Source organism: Anser cygnoides, chromosome 7 (genome assembly GCF_040182565.1).
Source record: "Anser cygnoides isolate HZ-2024a breed goose chromosome 7, Taihu_goose_T2T_genome, whole genome shotgun sequence".
NCBI lineage: Eukaryota > Metazoa > Chordata > Aves > Anseriformes > Anatidae > Anser > Anser cygnoides.
Window position 1 is genome coordinate 22,142,772 of NC_089879.1, and position 27,928 is coordinate 22,170,699.

The 27,928-nt window shown below is 44.7% G+C and overlaps 1 protein-coding gene across 2 annotated transcripts; it reads left to right on the forward strand.

The window, feature by feature from the left end:
- The first annotated feature begins 704 nt into the window (after positions 1-704).
- On the forward strand, positions 705-27,188 carry LOC106034302 (putative neutral ceramidase C). Of its 2 annotated transcripts, XM_013178388.3 has the most exons (21): positions 705-3,512; positions 5,152-5,298; positions 7,181-7,287; positions 7,575-7,724; positions 8,284-8,460; positions 8,902-9,029; positions 9,605-9,682; positions 10,973-11,093; positions 12,531-12,656; positions 13,022-13,108; positions 14,707-14,811; positions 14,933-15,014; positions 15,467-15,582; positions 16,964-17,058; positions 17,760-17,799; positions 18,509-18,604; positions 19,491-19,586; positions 20,222-20,371; positions 21,239-21,298; positions 22,048-22,136; positions 25,782-27,188. In XM_013178388.3, the coding sequence occupies exons 2-21, from the start codon at positions 5,163-5,165 to the stop codon at positions 25,957-25,959; spliced, it is 2,217 nt and encodes a 738-aa protein (XP_013033842.3). In that variant the 5' UTR covers positions 705-3,512; positions 5,152-5,162; the 3' UTR covers positions 25,960-27,188. The 2 variants fall into 2 exon arrangements, with proteins under 2 accessions (XP_013033842.3, XP_066856421.1); XM_067000320.1 differs by lacking the exons at positions 705-3,512; positions 5,152-5,298 and having other exon boundaries at positions 5,773-7,287.
- The last annotated feature ends 740 nt before the right edge of the window (positions 27,189-27,928 follow it).

Genomic DNA, 27,928 nt, shown 5'->3' on the forward strand with positions numbered 1-27,928 from the left:
TTTAATTGCAATGCAAATGAGCACGCGCTTTGGCTTTGGGCCATTCGTGCTGAGATGTCTCCGGTCTCTCAACCAAAACTCTGTCGTGCATGCAGAAGTGGAGTGGCCAGGTTGCTGTCCTGATGGTGATGAACCACCTCGGAAAAGCAGAGGTCCTACAGACGGGTTTCTTTCTGCTTCCTCGGTGAAGGTGGCTGTTGTTTTAATCCTCAGCACTATCCTCACATTTAATCCTCACGTTGGCTTATAGTGAGAATTTTAACTTGGATTTCAAAGTTTAACAAGTTTAACAAATTGAGCTTCTTCAGCTTGTTTGGCTTAGGAGCGACATGGCAAAGACAGCCCTATTTGTGGTGGGGACAAAGTGCATCCCGGCTGGCTGCCAGGCACCGCGCACCTACGGGTTAGCCAAAGTTGGTTGTGGTGAGGAGCTGTACGGATCTGGAGGGACATCTACTGCATGCTAATGAGCTGAGTCTGGGTGAAGCCTCTCAGAGGAGAGCAAGTGTTAAAGCTGTTCCGAACTGCACCGTGGCACCACGTGGAGGTGCACGAGGATGAGGGGGAGGCAGGGAGAAACACACGGAAGCTGAACAGAGGTTCCAGACAGGTCTCGTTCCAATTTTCCTACATCTAAATCCTGGCTCTTCAGCCTTCCACCTTTCACTGTAATTACACCCGCCCAAAACGTTCAGATAAAGCTTCTGACTGCAAAATGCAGCTATCCCATATCTGTGGTCAGAAACTCTGCACAGTCATAAGGCAGTCCCATTGCATCGTCCTGCATTTTTGGACTGGTTTTGGAGAGAAATGTCATGTTGGCATCTCTAAGGCATGCTGGCACTTTTGTTTTTGCTCTGCTGTCGATTTTAGGCCACTTCCTTGGAGAGAAGCAGGCAATAGTGAGGCACCACGGATGGAGCTTTATGTCCTTCCCCCCTGAGGTCCATGGAAAAGCCTGTGATATAATTCTGTGTGAAAATGAAGATTAAAGAAAAGGAAAGAAAGCAAAGGGGCAGAATGGACAAATAAGCACTATAGTTAGCCTCTTTTTTGACCTGCTTGGGTTGGAGTTTTCCATGGGAAGAGCATCCGGAAGGCTAAAGACAGGTGGGAAGTCCCTGATGTCCTGAGCGTGCCTTCCCCCTGTCTCCTCTGTGATTTTCTTTCTCCATCACCTTTCCTGCATGTGCCAACACTGAAAGATCAGGATGGGAGGATTCATTTTCAGATGGTTCATGGAAGAGATTGCAGACTCCTATGAATTTATATAAGGGAAGTGTTTGGTTTGATTTGGTACCAGCCCTTGATGACTTGCAGGAGACCAGGAAACACTGTTTCCATGCAGGCTGGTTTCCAACCACAGCTACCATTGCTTCCCAAGAAAAAAATTCATGGCCATTGTCTTGGAAATCCACCTTTTCTGGAGGAGCTGGGTTGTTTTTTTGCAGGCAGGAAGGAGCTCAGAGGGATTTAACCAAGCTGTTAGCGCTTCAGCTGAGGGTTTTGCAGTCCAGACAGTCCCTTTTCTGTGCCAAAAAACTTGGTTTGTTCTGCACTTCTGAGCCAGGGCGGGTGGGCATGGTCAGGCCATGTAGGGTAGATGGGGACGTGTGGGTCCCCATAGCCTCATTGAGCAGTCTTTTTAAAAGGAAAAAGTTTAAGATATTCCCCCAAACCTGTTTTGAGGTACTATCAAACTTCCTTTTCCTCCTTGACGTCCAACAACAACTGAGTTGCCCTTCCTGGAGCCACAGAGCCACAGTGAAGTCTTTTTCTTGACTCTTTGGATTCCCTGGGGTGAGATGACAGGGCAAATCATCACCATCCAAACCTTGAGAACTCTATTTCTTCACATTTCATGATGATCTAGCAAATACATCACCTTCAAGAAGAGTTCTTGTCCTTCCTGCTAATTCACAGCCTACTCCTGTGGTGTCCCAGCTAGTTTCCGTCCTGGGATTTAACAAACGTGGCTCCCCCCAGGGCTGGTGCACAACTTGGAGCAACCTTGCAAAACCCTTGGGCGTGGAGCATCACGGCTGGGTATGCCTGAACACTGCACCAGGGTGGACTGGCCCAAGCTACCTAACAGCTGTGTGTCCAGAAGAAAGAAGATGAATTAAGATAAGAATTAAGAATTAAGACCAAGGAAAACGGGATCGTTAGCTCACGTGACTCATTTCCCACCCTGATTAGGTGCTTGTGCACCTTTGCCTGAGGACACGGCTGTCAGGTCTGGAACTGCCCTGGGGTGGTGAGAGCCAGGATTTGGGCACCATGCATGGAGGCCAGGGGGCTGTGGGGTGGATTTAGTGGACTGTGGTGGCTTGGTGGTGGCCCAGCGCAGAGCCGGTTGGGTGTCTCTCTCCCAGGCACCCACGTCCAGGACTTTGGCACGGAGCTTGCCAGGAATATCTGTCAGCCTATACAGAGGCGAAGCATGTTGTTTTCTGCCAACAGCAAGGGCAGCGTGTTCTGTGTTCCTTTGGTATTGCAGCGAGGAGATAACATATCAGAAAATCTTTCTTCTCCCCACAAGCCAGTCCAAAAATTGCTGAATCAAAGAGAGATACTGAATGTGACCTTGAAGTGATGACTCAGGCTGCCTGTGCTCAGTGCTAGCTGGCATATTAACCCCTGGAATTAGGAGGCGTGGAAGAAACGGTGGTGGAAAAAGAAAACAGCACCTCCTGCGATGTTTGCCTGCTGGAGGCTGAGTAGAATGGAAGATGTCACATGTAGTCCTGTCCTTAAATTCCCTCGAAAACTCATGGGAGTTGGGGAAAGCAAAGGTGCATTGCTCAGGGGACTTTTAAATTCTCTGCAAGCAAGAGCAAGCTGCCACTGTCTCAGGGATATGATGGCTCCCGCAGCCACAACTCTTTGAAGAAAGCATGTTTTAGCAGCTGGTGGATTAATGCATGGTGCAACCAAGCTGGGGCTCAGAAGGAAAACAGACAGAAAAAGCAAACATGTTTAAAAGCTGAGAGTATGTCCCCATATTTGAGTTCTTCTTGTTCTTCTAGTGAAGTTTGGAAACCCTTGAGACTGATATCCCATGAGAATTCAGATTCACAGCAGGATGTGGAGCAGCAGCCATCTTGCAGGCTGGTCAAGCTGTGATGAAAAAAAAAAAAGAGGGAAAAACACTGTTCCCGTGATCCTCATGCACCAGAGCTGATCTGTGTAATCCCAGAAAGGTTATTTTGAAGACACAGGCACTGTTCATAACTTATTAAAAAAAAAAAAAAGGCATGGAAAAAAACCACCTGTTTTGCGATAAATGGTATTGATCTGTTCCTTATCTTACACAGAGCCTGACTCATGGGATTGTAACAGCAATAATTTTCAAGCTGGACCTTTCAACTTGAAACAGATTTCAAGCAAGGAGATGTTTCTCTAACCCCTGGGACTGGCAAGGGACCGCAGGTACAAGCAGAATTGGATGTACTGAAGCCTCACGGCATCCAGAATATAGAAAGAGAACCCCTAATAAGCTGCATTGCAAGGTAAGTTTGCATGAGATGTTGTTGTGATTTCATAGTACAAATGTTTACTTCTTTTGGTATTACTTCAGCTGTGTAATCACGTGGAAAAACAAATGGAATTGCGTATCATGTGGTCATGTTTTGGGATGGCGCTGCAATATCCATCGTCTGGGCAGCTTGCGATGAGTTGCAGCTAGCTGGCAATTCCAGCTTACAGAATAAAATGCAAAGTCAAAAAAGGGAGGAAGGAAACCCATAATACTAGATTTGTTGCCAATAGAAGATTAGCTGGGTGAAATTCAGCAGCGAGCACAGCTGATTTATCTTACCATGGCAAAAGAAGTTGATAGAAAGGTCACCTACAGCAAGTCTGGGTGACCAGTTGGCTTGCTGGTGGTGATATTTCTTGCTGCCGTGCTTCCAAGACCATAAATGCTCTTTTCAGTGGTTATTTTCTGCAGATTTGTTGTTTCCAGGGCACATCACCTCTGGGGAATGTCCTCCACACATGACCTTTACCAAGCCCCTTGCCGGACCCACCAGCAGATCTGACCTCTGGGATAATTAGAGGCTCTGCCCCACTTGCCTTTCTGATCGCGTGTCCCTCCTCCCCCCTCTCCTCTCCTCCCCTGGGGCACAGTCATAGGAGCAAAACACAGAATCCCTCTGGCTGGGGGCACTGAGGCTCCCCAGGCTGCCCAGGAGAGTCGGGGACACTGGCGAGGATGGGGACCCCCACTGCTCTGAACAAGGAGCCTGTCCCCTGTGGTCCAGGCAGGTTTGCAGTTCCATCAAAGGTAGAGGTGTGCAAAGAAATGGGATCTGCACCAAGATGATCTATTAACACACCCAAGGATGCATGAAAATGTGCAAAGTTATTTTAAAGGCTTATTTCTGCCTTGTATGGAAGTTTCTAAGAAGGGCAAAAGGCACATCTTTGATACAAGTGCCCGATGGAAGCTCTTGATGCAAATCTCAGATGCCAGAACAGGACAAACTGAAAGTCACCTTTTTACATAGGAGAAAATAGTACATTTTCCCATAACCTTATTTTGAATATTTTTTTCTTGTTAATCTTTAAACTGAGGTGGGGTAACAATATACACAAAGGAAATCCAAAGAGCTCAGCTCTGGAAAGCTGTCACAACCACCGCTTTCCTTATCCTGGAGAAAACTGCCTTTGCCCATGCAATGGGGCATTTGTCTTGCCCTGGGTTTCCGAAATTAACCATTATTATGATGAAGATATTGTGCACGATGAGCATGAGCAGCAAAAATGTGGTGAGGCTTCAGGCTGCAGCACCTCTCTTGGTGAATATAGGATCTGATGAAAGATGTAGGGTTTTATTTGAAAGATTTCTTCAAAAGAGCAAGCAAGGTGTCCTGGTAAATGCAGATGCAGTAAAAGAGCAGCATGCCCTGTCCTACCGGGCCTCTTGACGGGGAGCAATTGCTGCACATAGGAGATATGATTTTGCTGTCTTAAGCAGAATGGGGAAAAAAAATAAAGATATCTGTCACCACTTCCCATCCTTATCACTGCCTGCTCTGCCCCACCTGGGGGACCCACGGGGTGGGGGATGCAAACCATGGCCAGCACGTGGCTCACCTCGGGGCTGACCCCTCTGCCTCTCTCACGGGCTCCCCTCTGCTTTCGCAGGGCCCCCTGCCATGTGTGGAAAGAGGCACAAGCGCTCCTTCTCCCGTCTGGAGGTGGTCCTCATCATTTTCCTGGCGCTGATGATAGCAGTGACTGTGGCACTCCTCATCCTCCACTTTCTCACCCAAGAGAACAGCTCCAGCAATGGCAAGTCGAGCTACTTCGGTGCTGCCCACCGCAGCTGTCTGCCATCCGGAGGGCTTGCTGGGATGGAGGGAGGATACAGGAGGAGGGAGAGGAGATGCAAAAGCATCTGATTTCGTCTTGTGGCAGCAGGGGTCAGGAACCTTTTTCAGGGCCACTGACAATCATCCCAAAATGAAACAACAGCATGGTGGTGTCTCATTCCCAAATCATTTGCAGACTCAAGCCGTTACAAATGTACTCCCATTTTTTTGCAGAGGGCACCAATTTTTGCATGAACCTGGATATCATCCCTATTTTTGCCTGCTCTCACAATGAGGCGATGTGCATGGCACGCCCCAGGGCCACATGTTCAGGTCAAATTAATCCATTCCCACCTGAAGCAGTTTGCTCTTTTTGGAAAGTTTAGAAATATGTTGTTTAAAAGAAAAAAAAAAGTCAAAATGAGCTATGAAGCTTCTTTCTAAACCCAGAGAATGAGAAACTGAGGAGCTTGGTAGTGCTTGCGATCCTACCACAGCTGACTTATTCCCCCCAACCCCATCACCAGGCATGGGGCAGCTGGGTGGCATGGGCTGCCCCAAGAAACTCTCAATCCACTTCTAATGTACCCCACACTTGTCTTCTGTAGAGAGAAAATATCATGGGGGTACAAAACAAAAACAAAAACCACACCAAACCAATCCAAATAAAAAGAAAAAAAACAACAACACCCAAGCATTTTCAAGCTTTAGGTGTTTCCACGTGGTAGGAGCCCTTTCCAAGAGCATTGCCTGATTAGTCAGCAATGAGGACCTCCACTTCCTTGGTTTTGCTCTTGAGTTGTATGGAGTTCATGCTTTCCTCTAGTTTTTAGGTTGTAACATGTGAGAATTTTGCACAAGTGCCTTTTCTCCGCATTACATCTCTCTGAGGAGGAGGTGGAGCAGCAGTAACTTTAATGGGAACCCCCCTTCATTCACACTGCTTTGTCTCTCTGCTGCTCCTGTGCTCGGTCTGTGGACGATGAGAGTGTTTTGTTTCTCCTCTGTTTTAAGTGACAGTCTAGGAAAGGCCGCGGTGGGAAGACCAAGCGTCCCCTTTTCCCGCTGCCCAGCCTCCAGCTGCCCCATCTGGCCAGGGAAGACTTTGAGCACAGATTAAGTGCACAAAAATATTTTTCCCACGGTGTTATCTCAGCCTCCAGTGATTTGTGGCTGTGGGATTTCCTGAGGGGCAGAGAATGTATTTATTTATTTAATAGCCGTCAATGGCTTTTCTTCTATGACTTTGTCCAGATGCTCTGTGCATCCCGTGGAAGGCTTTGTGATGGCTGGGATGAGGCTCAGCCTCCTTTGAGGGGCCTTTTCCTTGTCATTTGGTCCAGGGTCATTGCCTGCAGCTGCTTGCCCTGGTGCTGCTGTGCCCCCCCCCCGCCCCTTTTTTTTTTTTTTGAGACCAGGACACCAGCACAGGACATGGACTTTTTTTGGGTGAAAACAGCCCTTATACCCTGGCTTCTGTTTTCTGCATGACAATGGTGAATTTGGAGAGATGATTTGGAGTCAAGAAAGCTAAGCTTGTTTTCCCCTTGCTGGGAATCACTGCATATTTTACACAGCCCAGTGACCCCATGTTGTGAGCGCTGTAGTTCTTTACACCTGGCCCGTTATTTTCCACCCTTAATCCATTAACAGCATCAGCAAATGCTGGCCACATTGGCCAACAGCTGGAAACCCAAGCAGACAGTATCAGCCAGATCCCCTTGTTCAGAGACTTCTAAGTCCTCCAGGGATGTGCAGCAGGTTCCAGGCATGCACACCCTTTGAAAAAGTTGTGTTGACTCTTCCTCCCCTAGTTCTGCTTGTTTGTGTGGCCCCTAATCTACTATTTATTCTTATTATAGATTATGACCCACCACCAACCCAGAAACCATCAAATGGTGTCTCAGGAGACTACTTATTGGGTGCAGGTCGAGCAGATTGCACAGGGCCAGTAGCAGAAATTCCTCTGGTATGTATGGGGAATTGAGCATGGATTCAGTGAAATACTGTTCTTTTTTTCATCATCTCTGAGTATTATTTTTTTTCAGAATATTTGGCTTGGAGGCCTTGCCTTAACAAATGGTTGTCTTAAATCATTAAATGAATGATTGCAGGGCAAGATAGTTGCAGCTCTGAGTTTTTGTCTTGAAAGATATTTTTTTGATCTTCTGGAAACTGACTTAGGAAAATACATGCAAATGAATCCATCTCTCAGTATTTTGTCTGTGTGGGCCTGACAGAGCTCTTTCCTTCCAGATGGGTTACGCCAATCCTGACCAGGTGGGTGGTGGGCTCCTCACACGCCTCTACAGCCGAGCCTTCATCGTGGCAGAGCCCGACAGCTCCAAGCGAGTCGTGTTTGTTAGCATCGACATAGGAATGGTGTCTCAGCGACTGAGGCTGGAGGTACGTGGCTGGACGTGAACGATCTGCACAGCGTGAGCTGCCGCTGGTATTAGTGCTAAGGTTGTAGTCATTGCTGGACAATAAAGAATGCAGCAGCACCTTGGCCATTTGCTTTGGGATTTCCTTGCAGCAGGACTTTGAGAGGTGTGGTGTCTCTGATGAAGAAGATTTCTCAGCAAATGACGCTGGACTTTGACCATGCTTTTTGTAGTGAAAAAATTACTAAAAATACACATGGTGCTTGGTGCCTATATATTGCACCACAGAGGAGGAAGGGAGGTCCTTGAGAAGTAGGCGCTCCCTGGATGACATGGGGTGGGCTGCAAGTTGGCTATAGAGGTTTTCCCTTACAGGATTTTATTATGTTAAGGCTGTTGTCAAATCAACAGCTGTAACCTGCTTATTTGGTCACTGGCTATGGGCGTATCAGGTGGAAAGAAAAGAGCTGGGAGGCAGGTGAGAGATGATTTTATTTGTTTGTTTGTTTGTTTTTCAAGGGTTGATACAAATCTCCACAGGCATAACAAAAGGGTTTTTAGGACCACTTCTTTCCTCTTAGGTGCTCAAGGAACTGAAGAGCAAGTATGGTGAGCTCTACCGACAGGACAACGTCATCCTCAGTGGCACCCACACGCACTCGGGTCCTGGTGGCTACTTCCAGTACACGCTTTTCTGGATCACTAGCAAAGGACTGATCAAACCGTCCCTCAATGCTATTGTGAAGGGCATTGTAAAGGTAGGCATCATCTGGATTGTTGACACATGGGCCTGTAAACACAGAAAAGGTAAGGGGAGGTACGTTTGTGACTAACAGAGCTCTTGCTGCAACGTTCATGGTAGCACCTGAAAGTGCTGCAACCTTAAAATACACTCAGAGGTGGTTTTATGCTTGCTGGTGAGATCAGGTCAGAAAATAAAAGCCTTCAAGTTTTTATTTAGAAAGAGATGGTTGTGCCTGGTTTTGAAATATTACTTTTCATGATCATAACTTTCTAGAATTTTGGTCTATTAAAAAAAAACAACCAAACAAGAAACAAACAAACAAAACGAAAGCAAAATGAAAAGCCTCTAGATTCACAAGAAAGCGTTGGGGCCAGGCAGGGAGGGAGTTTTTCCAAATAAACTCATATATGGCTTACATTCATGCACTAATATTCCCTGCCTTTTTGTTTTTCAGAGCATTGATATAGCACATCAGAACCTGAAAAGAGGAAGGCTTTTTATAAACAGAGGCATTGTAGAAAACAGTCAGATCAACCGAAGCCCGTACTCATATCTCCAGAATCCAGCATCTGAACAAAGCAGGTAAAGGCTCCTCAAATGGGAGAGAAACAGATCCCTGAAGAGGAACCTTTGGTTGGAACCATGACCCAGAAGTCTTGCAGCCAGTGTTTCTGGTCATTTGTAGGACAGTTCAAATCTGGAACCAAGTCCATGGCAGAATGACAGTTACCATTGTGGGTCCTTGGTACCTGCTTCCCCAAAAATGAATTGTACAAGTGGACTTGGAAGCTGTTGATGCCTCCTCCAAGCATGTGAGGCATTAGTTAAGGATGTGGCCTTGTGTTTTGTTAACAGCAATGAAAGAACATCCTTAGTAGATGCTAGCATGTGTGTCAGATGGCATTAAAGTACATAAGGTTGTATTTAGAAGGATCTCCTCTTTCCACCACCCAGGGAAGCAGGGCCTGAAGTCATCAATGACTATGCCTCTTCCCTTAGGTTCACAGCTGTATTAGGATGGTCCTGTAAGGTCACCATGTCCTAGCAATATCTCTGATATCCTCCTCATTTTCTTGCTAAGCCCAGTGGAGTTTTAACAACACAGAATGTGACTGTTGCTCTGGTGATAACAGGATTTCCCTGCTCCATTGTCCCAGGTATTCATCCAACACGGATAAAGAAATGGTGATGCTGAAGATGGTAGATGAGAATGGACATGACCTGGGCCTCATCAGGTACTGACTGTTGATGTTTTTCTCCAAATCCTCATAAAGAAAAGCACCCCAGCACTGTGGTTCTGGGCTTAGTTCTGTAGTTCCTTCTTGCACAAGCACCCTGACTTTCAGGTCTATGGCACTTTCTCATAGACCATTCTTCTCAGGTAGTCACCAGAGGGCCTCTGAGGGAAGAGTAAGTTATGCCAAGAGTCACTGAGTGCATAAATCAGGTCAGTGTCCCTCATCTGCTCTGGGACCTTCAGCAGCCTTAGCCCATCTCCAGCTCTCTGTGTTGGGCATGTCTCCTGCCACGACCCCTGTGCTGCAGCTTGCAGAGGAGGCTGGGCAAGATGACCGTGGCTGGCCTTCCCTTGCAGAGGTGCAGACGAAAACCCTACACAGTTGGAAATCAGTCTTTTAAGGCTCATCTTGCACAACAGGGAAAGAAGGTTGCACAGCCATACCAGGCTCTGGCTGGAAGCACCACGATGGGAGCTGCACCCCAGGCTGCATGGGACTGAGTCCCAGCGCATCGGGGCTGTCCCCGAGGACAGAGACCCCCTGCTAACACAAGAAGGGCTGTTTCCTTGGGGCCGTGTCCCATGCTGCATCTTGTACTAGTGCCTCCCATGCTTTGGCTGTGCCCCTGGGAGCAGGGTCTGGCCCCAGAATCTCTGGGACCACTTTGGGCTCATGTTCTTTTGGTTATTTCCTTTAACACCCCATTATTTCATGCAAAATGTGCCATTCCTGGTGCTGGGTGTCAGGTGCTGTGTTTATGACACCCATCCTATCAGCACATCTTTGTGGCAGTGCTCGGCTGCTCGAAGTTCAGAGCTCAAGGCTGGGGAAATGAAGTAATAGGTAGTCCTGAAACCAACAACGTGACTTCTCCATTTAGAAATCACAAGTGAGAATCTGACTGCAGTAAGAGGAACAGGAGGGTTTTCCTCTCAATTTTTTTCTCTCCTTGTGTCACAGCTGATGGTGTAAGGAAAAGCCATGGATTTTCCTCCAAATCCTTCCAAAAATATAATTCTTGGGAGTCAGAAGAGAGTCAGTCCAGGGCTGAACTAGCTCTTGGTGGCCCTGTTAATTACAGTGCCAAACTATTGTCACCTCATGACCTGGGTCATCAAAGTCATGAGCCTTCCAGGTCATGATGGGAGAGGATGTGGGCACTGCCCTTCTTAATCCAGCCCTGGGCACTGATGATCTGGGTTTTTATTTCCCCAAAGGAAATTTCCATAAGCCAATTGCAAATATTTATTTCAAATAATGCGTTTCCTACACATATCTTCTCTCTAGCTGGTTTGCTGTGCACCCAGTCAGCATGAACAACACAAACCATCTTGTGAACAGTGACAACGTGGGCTACGCGTCTCTCTTGTTTGAGCAGGAGAAGAACAAGGGCATGCTTCCTGGAGAGGTGGGAGAGTTTTCAGAATACTGAGAATAACGGGGAAGAAAGTTCAACACAGAGGGTATGGTCAATGCTTTTTTTGGGCCACAGTGGGTTTCTTCAAACACTGAAATAGGACAGCAGGGTAAATAAAGCAAAAGGAGGCCAAAGATGCACTTTCTGATTTATTTACTCTTTCTTCCTCTGGTGAAGAGAAATTACAAAGTGTACTTGTGACTTTTCGAGGTAATAACTGACAGCATTTACTCCCATTTTAAGAACAAATCAAATTTGTTATGATTCAACTATTGGACACACTGGAAATCACTAGAAAGGCAAGTGGGGGATATTAGATCCTGTACATTGCATCTGCAGTATGGGATCAAGCCTGTGGTCATCCTCACTTATTTTCCATGGCCTCCAGCCAGTTCTATCTCATAGTCTTCATTTGTCCAGGAGATTTCCCATCCCCCAGGTTCAAACATATCTCCTTTATTCCCCTGAATTATTTCCCCTGAAATATGAATATGGACAAGAACCAATCTTACAGTCACTTTGAGTCATGAGTTGGTTATGACGGTGTCCTGTGTGCACCTTCAGCAGGTACCTTGAAACATTGCTCAGTTCATATTTTAATATTCTGGGCAGGGGAACATGTGCAGTTCATATCAAGGATAAAAACTGAAGGGAGTTTAGACATGTTCTGCTTGCAAACATTTCTTTTTATAGTGGGTTATCTAAAAGCTTTTAACAAGACTTGACTCTAGTGCATAGTTATGGGTGCAAGTCAATGCAAGATGATATGAACACAGACTAAGTATGTGTGGAAGTGTTTGCAGGATCCAATATTCAGTTGTGCGGTTTGCTGGACACGTTTTGTCTAGCAGTCTTACAAGAGAATGGCTGAAGAGCTGATAAGATATTAAAATAGCTGGTGTTGACATATGCTGCTTCTAGAAGGGGGAGAACTGAGAGGATCTGCTGTGAGAGCTGAGTTCAGCTGATGCTCAGTGCACAACCAGCCTTGCTTCTCAAGTACTGCTTGGCGTGAACTTCTGTGGTCAGATCCACTGGCTCTCACCCCATAAATCTGTCATATTGATAGCCTGGCAGAAGAAAAATCCAGCTCAAGGTGTCACAATGAGCCATTAGCGTGTGATCAGGAATGTGAGATCAGGGGAGGTGGGGGAAGAACTGCTGCTGAGATGGAAGGTGGCAGTTACATCCCCTGTGGCCTTTTCTCCCTTACTCTTCCTGTCCCTAGCTCGTGGTACACTCCTGAATCCCTGTGCCAGTCCTCCCAGTCACCTCAGAAACATTTACCAGCTTGCATGCCAATCAGCTGGCTTTAATACCTCTCTTGAGGTTGTGCTACATGTTTGCAGCCCAAAGGGAAAGCCACAGGGGATGTCTGCAATTGCTGCAAGTCACTGAAATCCGTCTGACCATGTTTCTATTTTGCAGGGATCTTTTGTTGCTGCCTTTGCATCTTCCAACCTGGGAGACGTGTCACCCAACACCAAAGGCCCGTTCTGCGTAAACACAGGGGAATCGTGTGACAACCCACAGAGCACCTGTCCCGTGGGGGGGGTACGTATGGATTACTCAATCTACAGTAAATTATGATGGAGGAGAAAACTCAGGCTAGAGCTGCAAATACAGAGCCTTGTGATGGACCATTCTGCATGAAAAAGACCTCTTCTGGACTATTCTGGATGCCCTTTTCAGAAACCTACTGTGTCTTGTCTTCACACTGTTTTCTGATCATTCAGCCCAAATCCAAATTTGTCTCACTGCAAAGCTTAGTGTTGCAATCTGGTTCCCAAATTTTAGATGGCTAGCAAGAAGCTATTAGCCTCCACATGATGAAAACCACTCATGCACTCATCCACTTTGCAGTGCCACATGTTCTCCATATGAACAGATCACTAGTACTGAAACAAATTTCTTAACAGGCAGCGATGTGCATGGCCATGGGTCCTGGTACTGATATGTTCGACAGTACAAGAATTATAGGGCAAAATATCTACTCAAAAGCAAAGGTAAGTGATGTTTCATTTTACAAATGCATGTGAATGCTGTTATTACAAAAACAACCACACATTCATTTGAGCAAATTTCTTGCACCTGTTATTTATGAATGTTTGTAAGTTTAAATTACTTAAAAATTCATGTTTATACACTTAAGGAAAATTTCCTGGTTATTCAGAAAACATACACTTTTATTTAGATATGTGATTATAGGACTTGGAATTTGAAAATGTTGTTTTTGAGGTTTTGATCTCTCTCTTCCTGACTGCTATGTAATATGGATGTTGCTCCCTTATAATCGCCCATCCCCAAGAATGGACCTCATGATGGGTCATGATGGGAAAAAACACTGGTGGCAAAGCCTCCCAGGAGAGCTCAGCAACACCATCACATACCACTTGTTGGCTGAATTTGGCGTCGCACTCCCAAACTAACGCAAACGTGAATTAAAATCTGCTAGCTTAAAAACCCAGGAAAGATACTCATCTTGCCATGCTTGACTTTGCATTTACTCATTGTGGTCCACCCTCTTGGCTCCGTTATGTAGCCTATGTCCTTGGGCCCCAAATTCACCTAAATTATCTGGTTTCCATTCTATGGATTTGAGTAATTTGCGAGCTGTCAATGGGTGGACCTTTTTTGGCACCGTTTCAGGGACAGCAGCTTGTAGGAACTGGAACAGGTCCAGTAAAGGAGTGAGAGCAGGAGGCTTGATGGTGGCTATTTCCGTTTTAATTGCCATTTCGGATGCTTGCCCTGAAGTCACTCCAGGCTGATCGTGACTTGTAAGCGAAAGCTTGTTCCAGTCAAAGTGCCTCGTGTAGGTATCAAGTGGAAAGGGAAAACATTGCTGTCATTTTTAACACTGCAGACGCAGGGTTGTCAAGGGCTGTGTCCTCTGCTCTTTCCTGCAGTTACAGGAGATGTTACTAAACCTGTATAACTTCTGGCAATGCTGTGTACCAGCTTGAGGCATGTGTGTCAGGAAAATCATCCACTGAAGAGCTGATTGATGGAGATGTCACCCATATAGTAAATGCATAGTCAAGTCCATGAGTTTTGAAGCAATTAATGCATTCGACTGCATCTTTGTCATAGAAAACATTTGTTCTGTCTGGTCTTAGACATGGAAACTGCAGATACTCTAACAGCTCCTGTAGTCAACAGTTGCTTTGCCTTCTCTTTGAGCCATGAGTAATACGGGTGAGGACGAAAGGTGGAAGGAAAGAGGGGAGGAGGGAGGGAGGGAGGAACCTGCCATCCAGGTGGAATAGGCGCATGCTTTAGCTGTGAAAAGCAAGGTGCACACAGAACTGATGACCAGTGTGCCCCCCATGTTGCTTGGGACAGGAAAGCTTGCAGGACTCAGGGCATGAGGGATTTAGAGACAGGAAACAACAGAGCTTGGGAAATATGCTCCTGCTAGAGGCCACTGGAAGACATCAACCGAGTGAAGAAGTAATTCATATTGCTGAAGCTCAGAAGACTGGGGTGCCTGATTTTTTCTTCCTCAAGGATTTCCACACACTCTGGAGACTTTCTGCTTTGGCAGAAGGCCTTCCCTTGGTTTTCTGGCTTAGCTGCTGATTGCTGTTTGTGTGTCCCTTAGGAGCTGTATGCCAATGCTTCCCAGGAGATCACAGGACCCCTCAGCTCAGCTCACCAGTGGGTGAACATGAGTGACGTCCAGGTGGAGCTCAATGCCACGCACACGGTAAGAGTGGGAGCTCCCGGGGCACAAGGAAGGAAAAACAGCTATGTTCTCATAGCAGGATCTGGCAAACTGGAGGAAACTGATTTTAAAACCTCTCTCATTTTTCCCCCTATCGGTTAAGGTCAAAACATGTAAACCAGCCTTGGGACACAGCTTTGCTGCAGGGACTATTGATGGAGTGGGGGCTTTCAACTTCACACAAGGTAATTTGGGGAGTGGATGTCAACATGGCTTTGTGCAAATGAGGAGGACACAAGGCACACCCCAGGTGAATTCAAACCCTCAGACCTTTTCAGAGAATATCAACAGGTGGTTGAACCACAGTCTCCAAAGGGATGCTTTTAGGAAGGTGTGATCAAGTTTGTGTCCATTGCAAAGCTTCTGGAGGAAGGATATGCGGGGAGGAGAATGGGGAGGAGAAAGGGCAGACTTCAGGGCAGTCTTTCCCATTTGTTCTCATTACCCTAATGCTGATGAAATGGGGCTCAGCTGGGCTACAGCCTGGCAGAAACCACACCAGAAAAGGGAGATAGTTGGAATCCACTAAGAAATAGCCTATCTGACATAAGGAGGGAGTGGGCAATATATGATATTTCTGCCTGATAGCTGCTGGGGAAGCTGAAGGAACAGTGTTTAAAAGATGTTTTCCTTCAAGGCTCGGTAGAAGGGGACCCATTTTGGGATCATATCCGTGACCAGCTCCTGGGAGAGCCATCCAATGAAACGAAAGCTTGCCATGAACCCAAGCCAGTTCTCTTTAGCACTGGAGAGGTAAGGGCAGAGCTGGGTGTGCGCTCTGGGAAGTGCTGTAGTGCCCTACTGAAACCCAGTCCCTATCAGCAATGTCTGTGCCAGCCTGCACGGATAAGGACAAGGACCGAGAGCGAGCTGTGGGGATGCTGAGGGCGTGATGGAGTGGCACTGAGCTCAGGTGGGCACACCGTGGGCTGGAGGCCTCTGCTCTGACCATGATTGTGGCAGGACCAATGCTCCCAGCTGGCCCAGGGCTGTCCCCAGGGATGGAGGCTGCCTGCCACCAGTCCTGTGCCCCCAGGGACATCCCACTCCCCAGGAAGGGCTATTTCCTCGGGGCCCACAGAGATGGAGCCCCATTACTCCCAGCCCCTTCCCAGGGGGCTGTGCTGTTCCAGGGACAAACTCAGCACTGTCCTTACTGAACTCTCCCAAATCCTAGCTAAAACTTTAAAAAAAAATTGATGCCATGTTTCCTACCTGCTGTTCCTTTGGCATTAAGGCAAATGCACCATAGTGGAGTGGGATCATGTCCAAGGTCCTTTAGAGCACTTTAGAAGATGCCATCTGGATGAGGCAATTCATCGTTGCTTTCATGTGTTCCTTTGATGTGCTTCATGAGTTTTTGTCATTCATGTTATGCCCCTGGTAAATCACTCCTCAAAAATTTTTTTGGCTTGCTGTAGCAAGATTCTGCATTTTGTTTGCCAGAGCTGTGCCACCCTCAAGTTCTTGTTGTTCTTAATTGCCTTTAGCAGACTCCTTCATATTTTGTGTAGTCCTTTTTTTTTTTTTTTTTTTTTTAAGCTGAATGCTCCTGTAGTGTGCAGTTTGTATCTGGCTGCTGCAAGGGTGTTGAGTCCGGGTGCGGCGTGGTCCCTGCTATGGGGTGGTTTGAAGCCAGGGTTGGGCTGCAGGTGGCTGCTTTACAGGGCTCCCTGAGCATCACGTGGAAGGAGGTAACCATCGTTTCCCATTGCCACCAGGTTCCCTCATTCAGTCATTTTTGCCATTCTGCTCAGATGATCAGCCTTACCAGTCATAACACTGTCCTTCCTCCACACAGGTGGGAGGTTTCTACTGGTGAGGACTCCGTTTCTGAGTGCTACTCTGATTTTATTTACCTACTTTACTTTAAGCTGCCCCTCCGCCAACACTTTTTATTTATTTATTTTTGCCTTACCCATGTCATTTGCATGTGTCTCTCCTTCTCTGTCTGTTACGGTCAGACAGCTTGCTGTACATGTGGTGTAGGAAGTGCACTTTCTTATGTCCCTGTCTACATTATGGAAAATAATTTTATTTTCCCTATTTATCGCTATAGGAAGGAAAACTCTTCAGCTATCTTTTTTGTTATTGTCCTATAAAAATCATATACACTTTTTTTTTTTCATCTCAGATGACGTGGCCTCATCCATGGCACCCTGATATTGTGGATGTTCAGATCGCTACCATCGGATCGTTGGCAATTGTTGCGGTTCCCGGAGAGTTTACGTATGTATTTTTTGGTCTTGTTCTACATATTGCATCTGAGAGCATTTCATTCAGAATACCTGCAGTACTCCTGTGTGTGGGTACATAATCTAATGCAGAAAAAGGGGGACAGGATAAAAATTGTCCTCGATACAAGATAGCTGTGTGAACACTATATATATATATCCACTGCACTTAGATTCTTGTATGCGTTCTTATCTGGTTACTTTGGGATTCCCATTTTCTTCTGTATGGTATAAACTAGCCATGGAAATGAATGAGATGAGATCAAGCTTCCAAGATAATTTTAGCTGTTCATTGCAAAGTACAGTTTCACTGAAATGAAAGGAGTGTGTTAACTTTGTTTTTTCACACCATGAATGCTGGAACAACAAATTGCACTGATCGCTGATGGTACAATGGTGATAATCTGAATAGAATAGTGATTTATTTCTATCATCTTTTGTCTATCTCCCCCCCCCGGGGGGTGCTTCCAACCTCAACCTGGCTGTGATGATATACGTGAAATGTTTTGAGGTGTTTTGAGGTGTTTTGATTGAGTTCTTTGAGAGGAGCCCTGAGGGTACTTTAGCAAACCCCAGAGAACCACTGCATGTGCTGAATGAATTTCTGGTGGCCTCCCCTTTATTCTGGTGTGCTGCGTGTCAAACAAGTGATCCCTGCATTTCTGGGTATTGATGCCATTCCCTTAATGTCCCTAGGACCATGTCTGGACGCAGATTACGGGAAGCTGTTAAACGTGTAAGTTGCTGAGGAGGAAGTTTCTTGAGAAGGCTGTGGATCTGGAACTTCACATTTCTTGACCCTTCTGTTTTTTCCCTTGTCCCCTTCCCAGCTGGGGTCCTGGGGCTCATTTCTTACAGAGCACTTCTTCTCACAGTTGCTTAACATGCATTTTGCATGCACTTACTGACATGCAACAGAAATTAATATCCTCCCCAAAAGAAGAAAATTGATTGGGTTTCAATCCGTTAAGTCAACAGAAGTTAATTCTGTATTAGAGTGGTATATCTCCTTAATCTCTACCAGAATTTTGCAGCATGAAAACTGTTGGAAAAAATGGCAAATGTATTTTTTCCATTTTCTTGAGGGATATGTCTTATTCTTAGCTCTGGTCTTAGATCTTGCCTGCTGCCCCCGAAGCTCACTGAGCCTTCCTCATATAGTTTTATTGCCAAGGTTTTTTTCCAAGAATACAGACATCAGACTTCAAAAAAATCCTTAAATTTATTGCATTCACTGGAGCATGAGGTCATTTATCCTTTTTCGTGTGGGAAGCAAAAATGAGATATTAATATATGCAAATTACACTGGTGGCGTTGCTTTCATGAACATCCAGCCTCCTACCCACTGTAATTTCCTATTCTGCCCTGGTAAATAACAATAATATAATAATATAATTGTGCATTAAGAGGTTGATACAAGGTGAGTGATTTATCTCCTTTTTTAGGAATTTGATTCTCATGGTACAGCAGGAATGGATGTCGTAATTGCAGGGCTGTGCAATGTCTACACCCACTACATTACCACCTATGAGGAATACCAGGTAGCTGAGTTCAGTTTTTACTATATGGGATGATAATTCATGTGAAATTGTGCGAGTGTACTTTTCCTTTGCCATGAAAAGCTGAAGAATCTGTGGTACAAATCCTAAAATGGCCTTGTTTATTCTGGACTAGATGAAAAGTTGCAAGTGCCAAAACAGTTTCCTGACCATAGCTAGAAAATTCATATGGATGCTTTAATGTGGAAATAGTCAGAGGTACTGAAGAAAGCTCCTCTGAGCTTGGGTCTGGATTAGTTTTTCTCCTGATGACCTGGATGAAATTATCTTCACAGGCTGGTGAAACTGCCAGAAGAAAGGTTTGGAGCTGCAGGGTCATGATAAGAGCATGAATGGCAGCATCAGATGTCTGTGGAAAAGACTTACAAGAAAGCTTACAAGACCCTTGAAGCAGTTTTAAGGGTCCCTCCAAGGCAGGGTAGAAGTCATGCTTTAAGGAAGATGTGGGCAGTTGGATGGACTGCAAGGATTTAGCAACACTTACCTGGGAGGAGAGGTGGGAAGAAGTGGGGTTGTCCAAGCTAAGAAGTGGGAGAGAAAAGCCTTTAAAAGAGCAAAAGAGCTCTAAGATATGGAAGAGTGACAATGGGGCCTCCCTGCCTGTGATGGATGGGAGAAGAATAACCTGAAGTTGCAGCAGAAATACCTAAGTGAGCTAAGTGAGTTGTGTTGTCCTGTAGCAGTAAGGGGATTGAGGTTCTGCTGGAAACCAACCCCTTAAATAAGGATAATAAATTAAATATAAATCATTAAATAAACCCTTGCAGGTACAGTAGAGTGCTAATCTTGTCCTAGTGCAGATGGATGAGCTGCATGATCTGCTCTAGAGCCCTTCAAACCCTCCTTTTTCAACTTTGTCCTTTCCTAGGTTCAACGATATGAGGCGGCATCAACTATTTATGGGCCACACACCCTTTCTGCCTACCTTCAGCTGTACAGAGGACTTGCAAGGGCTATTGCTACGGTAATCAAAATTTTCTGTATGTCATATGTTGCTAGAGGCATTTAAATCCTGTAAATGGTGTTGGCTATATTTGTTTCTCAGTGGGGTGGCTCGATTGCTACACTCTTTTCTCATAAGAAACCCGTTTGAGAAATTCTCTTATACTATAAAAATATTTCCTGTAATGGGAGTCTCATACCACTTTAGAATTTCTAGAGCTTTTTGCTTCAAAGTTTAAAAAAATACCTACCTCCTCCAACCTTTCTGCATGGTCTGAAGTTGCTGTTTTCCTACCAAGGTATGAAAAACAGCTGTATTTTTGCTGTATGTGACAATGTCACCATTGCCTCTGAGGATCATTTGGATAGAGCAGAACCTGCAGGTGGGAGCTGCCTTCTGAGGGCGCGGGATATTCTGCCTGATGGGGTTGGGGAACATCAGCAACAGGGCAACAGGTGTCTTGCGGGGATTGGTCCTGCATGTGGAGCACCAACGAGGGGCCTCTTGCTTGCTTTTACATTCACTGTATTGTTTCTGCTCTTAAAATCTGCTTGAACCAACTTAATTAGATGAAGAGCCACAGCATGGGTGTGATTCATGGTGGAGGTCATGTTTATCTGTATTTGAGTATAATGAGCACCTCTTCCCTCCCACAGAACACAGTTCAGGATTTGCCAAGTGGACCAGAGCCCCCATTTTTCAATATAACTAGCCTGACCTTGGTGCCTGTTGTCATTCCCGATAGGACACCAGTGAATAAGACATTTGGGGACGTGCTTCAAGAAGTGAGACAACAGTATCGAGTGGTGAGAGCTTCAAGGATCTGCTAAAAACTGTTTAGAAAATCATCTTTAAATACTTACTTATCTTGCTAAAAAGTCTGAATTTTCTAGAGGGTTGTAGTGGACAATGTCAGAAAGCCCTCTTGAATTTTAAAAACTGTTTCAAAATGCTTCCCAGCTTCCTTGCCTTTTAGCAATGAAGCAAACTTACTCCTTGAACATGAAGCTTGTGGGTGACCAAGTTTTATTTCTATGAGACAAACACATTAGTGATTTTATGAAGCAGCAGTACTCTTCAGATCAAAGCAGCAGAAAGGAGGCAGTTTTCATGCCAATGTCATTGTACTGAATGTGCTTAAAACGTGTGAATGAAGGGGAAAATAAGTCACCTTAGTATTCAACATGAAGAATATTTCGCCCTCTGTTTCTACATAAAATATAATTTAATGATGAAATGGGCAAATGTTGTACAGTGATATCTTTACAAGCAGAAATCAGGTCACCTTTGATGTCTCTGGTATGGAATGTAAATGAAATAAAAAAATGTTAGAAAGGATTCAGTTTTCAGTCTGTAAAATTTAGATAAGGTGTTCAGAGCAAAGACTTTCATCTCATTGCTGTCTCCAGCATTAAGGTAGGAAGAAGGCAGGAAAGTATTCTTAAACATTTACGCATTTCCTTCCCTCTTTTGCATAGAAATTTTATGTGCTGTGGTGTTCATCCAACAAGCAGGAATGGGGATTCACAATATAAATTGTCCATTGTTGCTGCAACAAGTGAAATTATTTAAAGACAAAAACAAATAAAACACTTTTAAGGTGTCTTCAAAGGATGTTTTTAATGTGCAATGTGCTGCTTAGCCTTTAATATAAATTTCAATTTCCTCCTCAGGGAGAAGTTGCTGAAGTAACTTTTGTAAGTGCCAACCCTAGGAATTCTGCAGAGAACATGGTAAATATAACACAACGATGCCGGAAAGGGTGATGTTAAGGATTAGTTAATATTTAGCTACTGCCTCTGCCGTATGCATTTTAGTCTTCGATGTTCAGGTTTCAAAAGGAGTAATTTCATGTAATTCAGAGCTTTTTTTCTAGCTGGGAGTTCACAAGAACATAGTTTCTCCTATAGGCATGTGCTTTTGGAACTCACACCACCAGAATACTTTTGGAGCAAAGTCCTTGTCTTGGACGTATGTCTGGTTGTGAGAGACCACATTGGGTTGTATTTGATATATAAAATGTGAAATCCGCTCTCACGGTCAGACCATCAGTCACCACAGACCATCCATGATGTCTTCACACTATTGAAGTTGAAGGCGCTCTAGCCCACATACTTTTCTCAGTATCTAACGCCCCTCAGTCTGAACAAGGATTTTCTCTAGTCTCCATCTTACCAGCTCAGTGTATTGTTTTAATAAACAAAGAAAAATAGAAAAGTACATAGTTCATCCCATCACTCATCTTAGCTAGAAGCTGATAGCTAATTACTTGCCTGTTCATTCTTGTTTTAATGATCAATTTCTCTGCTTCATTTATAAGTTTAAGTTTTGCCAGTGAAATATGAGCACTTTTGCCAGTAATTACTGGATTTGCCAGTAAAACACACAGAAGCATAGCCCTGTCTCCAGTTGAAATGACACAAAAGAGTAGGGACATGCCTGTTCATTCAGCATCTTGCTCATTCTCTTGTTTTTATTCCAGACGGAACACAACTTCCTGACGGTGGAGACATACGTCAACGTTTCAGGAAAATGGCAGGTGGTACGGAACGATGCCTCCTGGGACACCAGGTGAGTGCCCCTAACAGATTTCACTGTTTCACAATCTCAACAAAGTACTTTGAGTTTAATCCAACCTGCTCAATTTCAGAGCTCCCAGCCCTAGGTTGGTCTTGTCCCTTCAGATGATGCTCTCAGGCAGTGGACAGGTCTACATTCATTTGGTTAACATGTCCAGAACATAACACTTAGCCTTCCCCTTGGTATAACTTCTACAGTGAAGGCTTATAAAGTGAAGGCTTGGAAAAGGTAGACTGAAGAGCAAGAATTAGAGAAAGATCACTCAATTTGTTCATAGCCTACATCCATCTATCTCCTGTATGCTGCTGATGGCTAAGATACCAACGAGAGGTTCAGCCAGAAGTAGGGTTTTTATGGGAATAGGCTGGCTGACTTTGCTAAACATCATAAAGTAGAAACAGTCAACAATTTAAAAAGTTTATAAGAAAATAAAATCAAGGTTAGAGATATCAGTCATAAGGAAGAATATCCATTAACATATGAATATCCATTAAGCAGCAAAGATGATAGCACCTTTCAGAGCTACACCAGAAGGCCATACGTGAAATAGGAATACCAAAGGAATCTTTTGCCAAATTTTTCATTCTGAAGTTGCTCCCCTGCTTGAATAAACACAGTTGCTTGCTTATCTGTTCCTGCAACCAATCTGTAAGAACACACACCAGTAAGAAAATGGAAATAATTCATCTTGGGATCTTCCAACCTTGCAATGTCCCACTGCAAACAAGTAACGTCAGAAATCAGAGGCAAAATTCCCAAACAAGAAAGTCTTACTCTGAATTTATGGAGAGCATTTGGTAGGGCACAAGTGCAACCAGTTGCTCTCTAAATCTAATTTTGTAGCCAGGCCTCCAGCCTAAATCCACTGCCCCCCCTTGGCATGCTCTCATAAGGTAATAGGAATAAGCATGGTGCTGGCTCTCTGAACCAAGAGCTGATGTACTGCTCCTGTGCTCTGTATGGATTCCTGGCCTCCCTCAGTGTGGGAGACTTAATCCTACCTGCAGTTGGAGCTCATCATTTCTAAGCATTTAGCCTCTATTTAACACTAACACTATGTTATGTTGTCCTTCTCGTTTGTTTCCCCTTTCCATTCACCCTACTTACATAAAGGCAGCACAGTCATTTTATCACTGGTATGCACATGGCATAGATGATATGTAGCTCTGCCTAGAAAGACATCTGAAAAGATGTCTCCTCCTTCCCCCAAACCAACAAAGTTCCCAAAATCTCAGCTGTGAACACTGAAAAAGGTTAATAAAATGTCTCTGAAAAGGACGAAAAACATAAAAAGGGCAAAACTTTAAGAATGTGCTGCCATGATGCTGAAAAGAGAAATCTAGGCTTCTTATTTTAATTCCTGAGAAAGGTCAGACTTTGGATCTTGCCTGCTCCAAATTATGCTTAAATATTTCTGCTGATAAGGAAGAGGAGTTGTTTGGCCTAAAAGGGCTGAACAGAAGGCAAAGCAATGCAGATAGTAATGTCTCCTTTCCTGGTGCCCCAGGAAAGTATAAAAGAACATGAGAAAGGGGAAATGGTTTGTGAACAATGAAAACAAGGCAGTCTTTACAGTACCAGTACATTCAACTTGAAATGTCAGTAATCAAGGTGATGGGAACAGAAAACATCAAGCATTTTTACTAGATGTTAATGAAGTCAGACTGTTTTTTTTAGTACTGGGGAAATTAATGTACGATACTGTTGATCTCGATGGCATTGCAACAGGAAGGTAACACAAGGGAATGTATTATTATTCATTAGCTCAGTGTTGCAAAGTGTTAAATAGTTTATAGATACATCTGTAAAATGCTTATTTTCAGGTAACCAACAAATATGAAGGTTTACTTAAAGGAGGAGCAGCTTTTGGTGAAGGAGATAGCTGTTATCTCCCCTTTGTTTTGCACTCCCCATTGCATCAGGGACAAACTCAATGCAGACTTGACTTTTGCTGGATGCTGTCTTGGTGTTTACAATAGAGAAGTGTATGGCCAGATGCCACATCTGCAGCGGGGGCAGTGGTCACTTTCATGGGACTGTTCAGGAGGATGGGCTGAGATAGAGACAGAAATCTGCTCGGCCCTGCCTTTAACAAACAGTCAACAGAGATAAGATGTGGTGGAGCTCATCTGCCTGAAGCTCTTCCCAGGTGGGATCTGATATGAGTTGTGGTCCTGGTTCAATGAGCCTGGAGGGTGGGATGGGGGGGTGAGGAAGGGTGACGGCACAGGTCCATCACAGTAGCATTTGTAGGTCCCACCATTACATACAGACAGGATCAGACTGGAGGAGGTGTGGAGGGTTGAGAGCAGAGCCTTCAGGGTGGAGGTGTCTGCTCTGAGCCAGCTGACAGCAGGGCCAATGTTGCTGCTACAGCTTGCTCAGGGCCACGGCCAGGCAAGCTGGGGCAGACCCTGAGGATGAAGATCCACCACTGCTCGGGGCCTTGCTGTCATCTCCCAACACAACATTGCACTCTGCAGTGATAAAGCCAGTGCAATCCACAGCCAAAACCTCAGACAAAAGCAACCAGGTTGATACACAAACCACGTGTCAGCCTGCGGTCTCCGCTCACAACTGATGAAGCCAGATTTTCCCCATTAATCACTGTTTTCCACCCAGTAATGTCGGTAAATACTTATTTCAATATTCTCACTAAGACTGCTGTAGTGAAACTCTGTTTCTCATCATTGACAAAGAATTAATGTATTTTGAGCATCTGCTTCCTTTGGTTAAAGCTTTGAAATGGGGGTGCTATCACTGTAGGACTTGAAAACTCTCATTAAGATTTCTCGGTCCATTCCTTTTTATTTAGAAAGACTAAGAGCTAGTAACAATGCTTTATAATATGTTATTGTTTCCCATTTCCCACCATGGGCTGTGAACTTACTGAATCATTGCTGAGCTCTTCTGTTGCATCTGCTGCTGTGAGCCAGAAATATGTAAAGTTACAGAGTACTGTTAGTACCCACTGAATGTCTGGCCCAGGTACAACTTGGGGGATACCCAACGCTGACAGTGTCAGAAAAAGAGAGGGTTAAACTTCTTTATCTCCCCAAGAGGTGCTGCATCATGGCTGGCTGAATAATCCCCACCACCAGACACGGGGGTCTTTTGTGTGGCTGTCTGTAGTCTTAAGGTTTTGCACAACAAGTCTGCAAAAGAAAAGAGTTTGATATGGAAACAGATGTCAGAAGCCTTGAGCTCCACTTTGGTGGATTTTACCGGTCACCTTCAGTAAACGCTCAGCCTCTTGGCTCACCGTTTCCCCGGTGCAGCAAAGACTAAACTTGTTTATATTGCTCATGAAGGTGGTGCTGTATGGGGTTATGATATGGATTTGGAGATGGAAGAAAACTTTGGTAGAAATATTTTTTTATCTGCAGAAATGACCTTTGACTTGTGGCCATATTTCCAGACATTTTTCAGCGCTACTGGGTTTTGGATTGACTTGCTAGTTGCTGCTCTGGTGTAGCCTCAATATATGCACAAAGGTTAAAAGAAACTCTTAAAATATACTTTGCTGTAGTGCATTCATTTCCTTCTGCTTCGTTTAGCCAGTGTGAGCTCTTCAAATATTAAAACAAATGCAAAGTGTATTTGCTTGCTGACTGCAGCTTTTGGTTTGCCTGCTAGGTTTTACTGGACCAAGGGATCATCTGGTCAGAGCAATGCGACGATTGAATGGCACATCCCTAGTGGCACAGAGCCTGGCATCTACAGGATACGGTACTTTGGGCACTACAAGAAAATACTCAAGCCCATTAATCCATTTGAAGGCAGATCCTCAACATTTGAAATCACAAGTCTGTAGGTGATCTTGTTCGTTAAAGGAATTGTTTCCTTTGAACAGTAGATTTGATATCTGTGATGTTCCAATGCACACCGGTGAGTTTTCTTGTGGAATATGTAACTCTATACATCATTGCTGTCCCTCGTGTGCTGCTCGTTGTCCTTTGCTGTGCAGAGCTTGGCTTCTGCAAAATTTTGACTTTTACCTGCAATTCAACTTTATTAGTTCGATAGATTTTCATTCAAGCTTTTCCAGACCTTGCTGGATCTCATTATAGTTGATTCTTATTATAATAAAAAGTTAACTGTTTTTTTTTAGTCATTGAACAGATGCTTATTGATTGTGAATGGGCTTTCAGAGGGAATTATTGCATGACAGGATCTAATCCAGACCATAAAATTGTCCATAAAATTGAGCCCAGTCCATAAAGCTGGGAAGAGCTGCTGAATTCACAAGATATCAAAAGAAAAGCCTCCTCAATTGCGCTCAAAGTGATTGACAAAGCTGGCTTACTAGGATGGTAAGTGGAAAAATGGATAGACACTTATCAGAAGGGTTTGAATATTATTTCATTTAATCATTCTGTTTCAGGACATTTTGGTGATTCACTCTCTGAGTTAAAAAACAACAGGTGGGGCAACAGAGTGGTTTTCCGTAAATCAGTTATCTCGGCTTCACAGGCTGTTTAGGGCCCTACCACAGAGTTCTAGTGTAAGGTTAGCCATGTTACGGAGGTCAGCCATTTGCAAAATAAAATATTGAAGCAGTCTGCAGATATTTCCTGCTAAACTGTGTTCTTCACTTTCACTAATGTCACTTTTGAACTGACTGGTGCGCCATGTGGACTCAATGCTGTCCACCACACATGGGTTTATGCAAAGGCAAGTTTTTTGGAACATAAATCCTCTGAATGTCCCCAGATAACTGCCAATGGCCCATGCAATCACAAATGGGTTGGAGGTTAAGTCCTTAGAAGAGTTATACGTGTTTGCTGTGGTTGTGATCCAGAATCAGGATGCTGGGTGAGACTGACCTCAGAGCTGACTGGCCTCTCCTGTATCCTTGTGTTATGCTTCCTCCAACCACAATGAAGGGCAGCCGATGGCATTTTACCCCATCATATATCACCTTGGAACACCTCAAAAACATGAAAACTAAGGATGCTTACATGTACCAAAGGTGATTTCAATGGGAAGGTGCTATGGGAGAACGCTGGGGCCATATGCAGGATGGAATTTTTGGGGAGGAGCTCTTGGTGAAGGGGATCCTGCAGGTGGTAGTGGGAAGTGACTGATGTCCAGCCAGAGTGGGGCTGGATTTCATTGCAATAAGTTTATATTGCAGATGATTCAAATGGAAATCAGCAAGAACCGAACTTAAGAATTAAAGCTGTGGGTAAGGCAGCTCTGAATAGATCTCAGCCCATTTCATTTTAGCACTTGGAAGGACTCAAGGTGGGCAAGCCCTGACTGGATGAAGGTCTGCCCAGGGCTTGTAGCTGAAGCCTGGAGAGGGCTGTGATCACCTACAGGTGGCCACCAGAAGGGCTCGTATTGCCCTCCAACCTATGAGAAATAGAAACAGAGGGTTCATCAAACCAAAGAATGAAAGTACCGCTGAAAGAAGAGAAGAACGGTCCCCAAAGCCATCAGCTGTAACTTTTAAGACAGGAAGGTCCCCAGGGAGGCGAAGGACCTTCTCACCTATGGGTTTCAAGACCTGGTTGGATGACCACCTTGGCCCAGTGCTGGTGGCAGGTCCCTCCTGAGGTCCCTCCCATCAGCGCTGCCATGGGGTGAAATAAGCAGGGATCACTCCCCTGCTCCTGAGTCCCTTCCAAGTTCTGGAAATAATACATTTGGGGCTGTGAGAAGAAAAAAGTATGGTTTACAGATCTGGATTTAGGATTCTTGTAGTGTCTTATGGCTAAACAGTTGTAAATATTTAATAAGCTCCGACAATATGTATTAATTTTGTATGTGATCTCTTT

Coding starts and splice junctions, on each gene's coding strand:
- LOC106034302 (XM_013178388.3), top strand. CDS start 5,163: ATGTGTGGAAAGAGGCACAAGCGCTCCTTCTCCCGTCTGGAGGTGGTC. Junction 9,030..9,604: donor CCAGCATCTGAACAAAGCAG/GTAAAGGCTCCT, acceptor CCATTGTCCCAG/GTATTCATCCAACACGGATA. Junction 15,583..16,963: donor TTCTCTTTAGCACTGGAGAG/GTAAGGGCAGAG, acceptor TTTTCATCTCAG/ATGACGTGGCCTCATCCATG.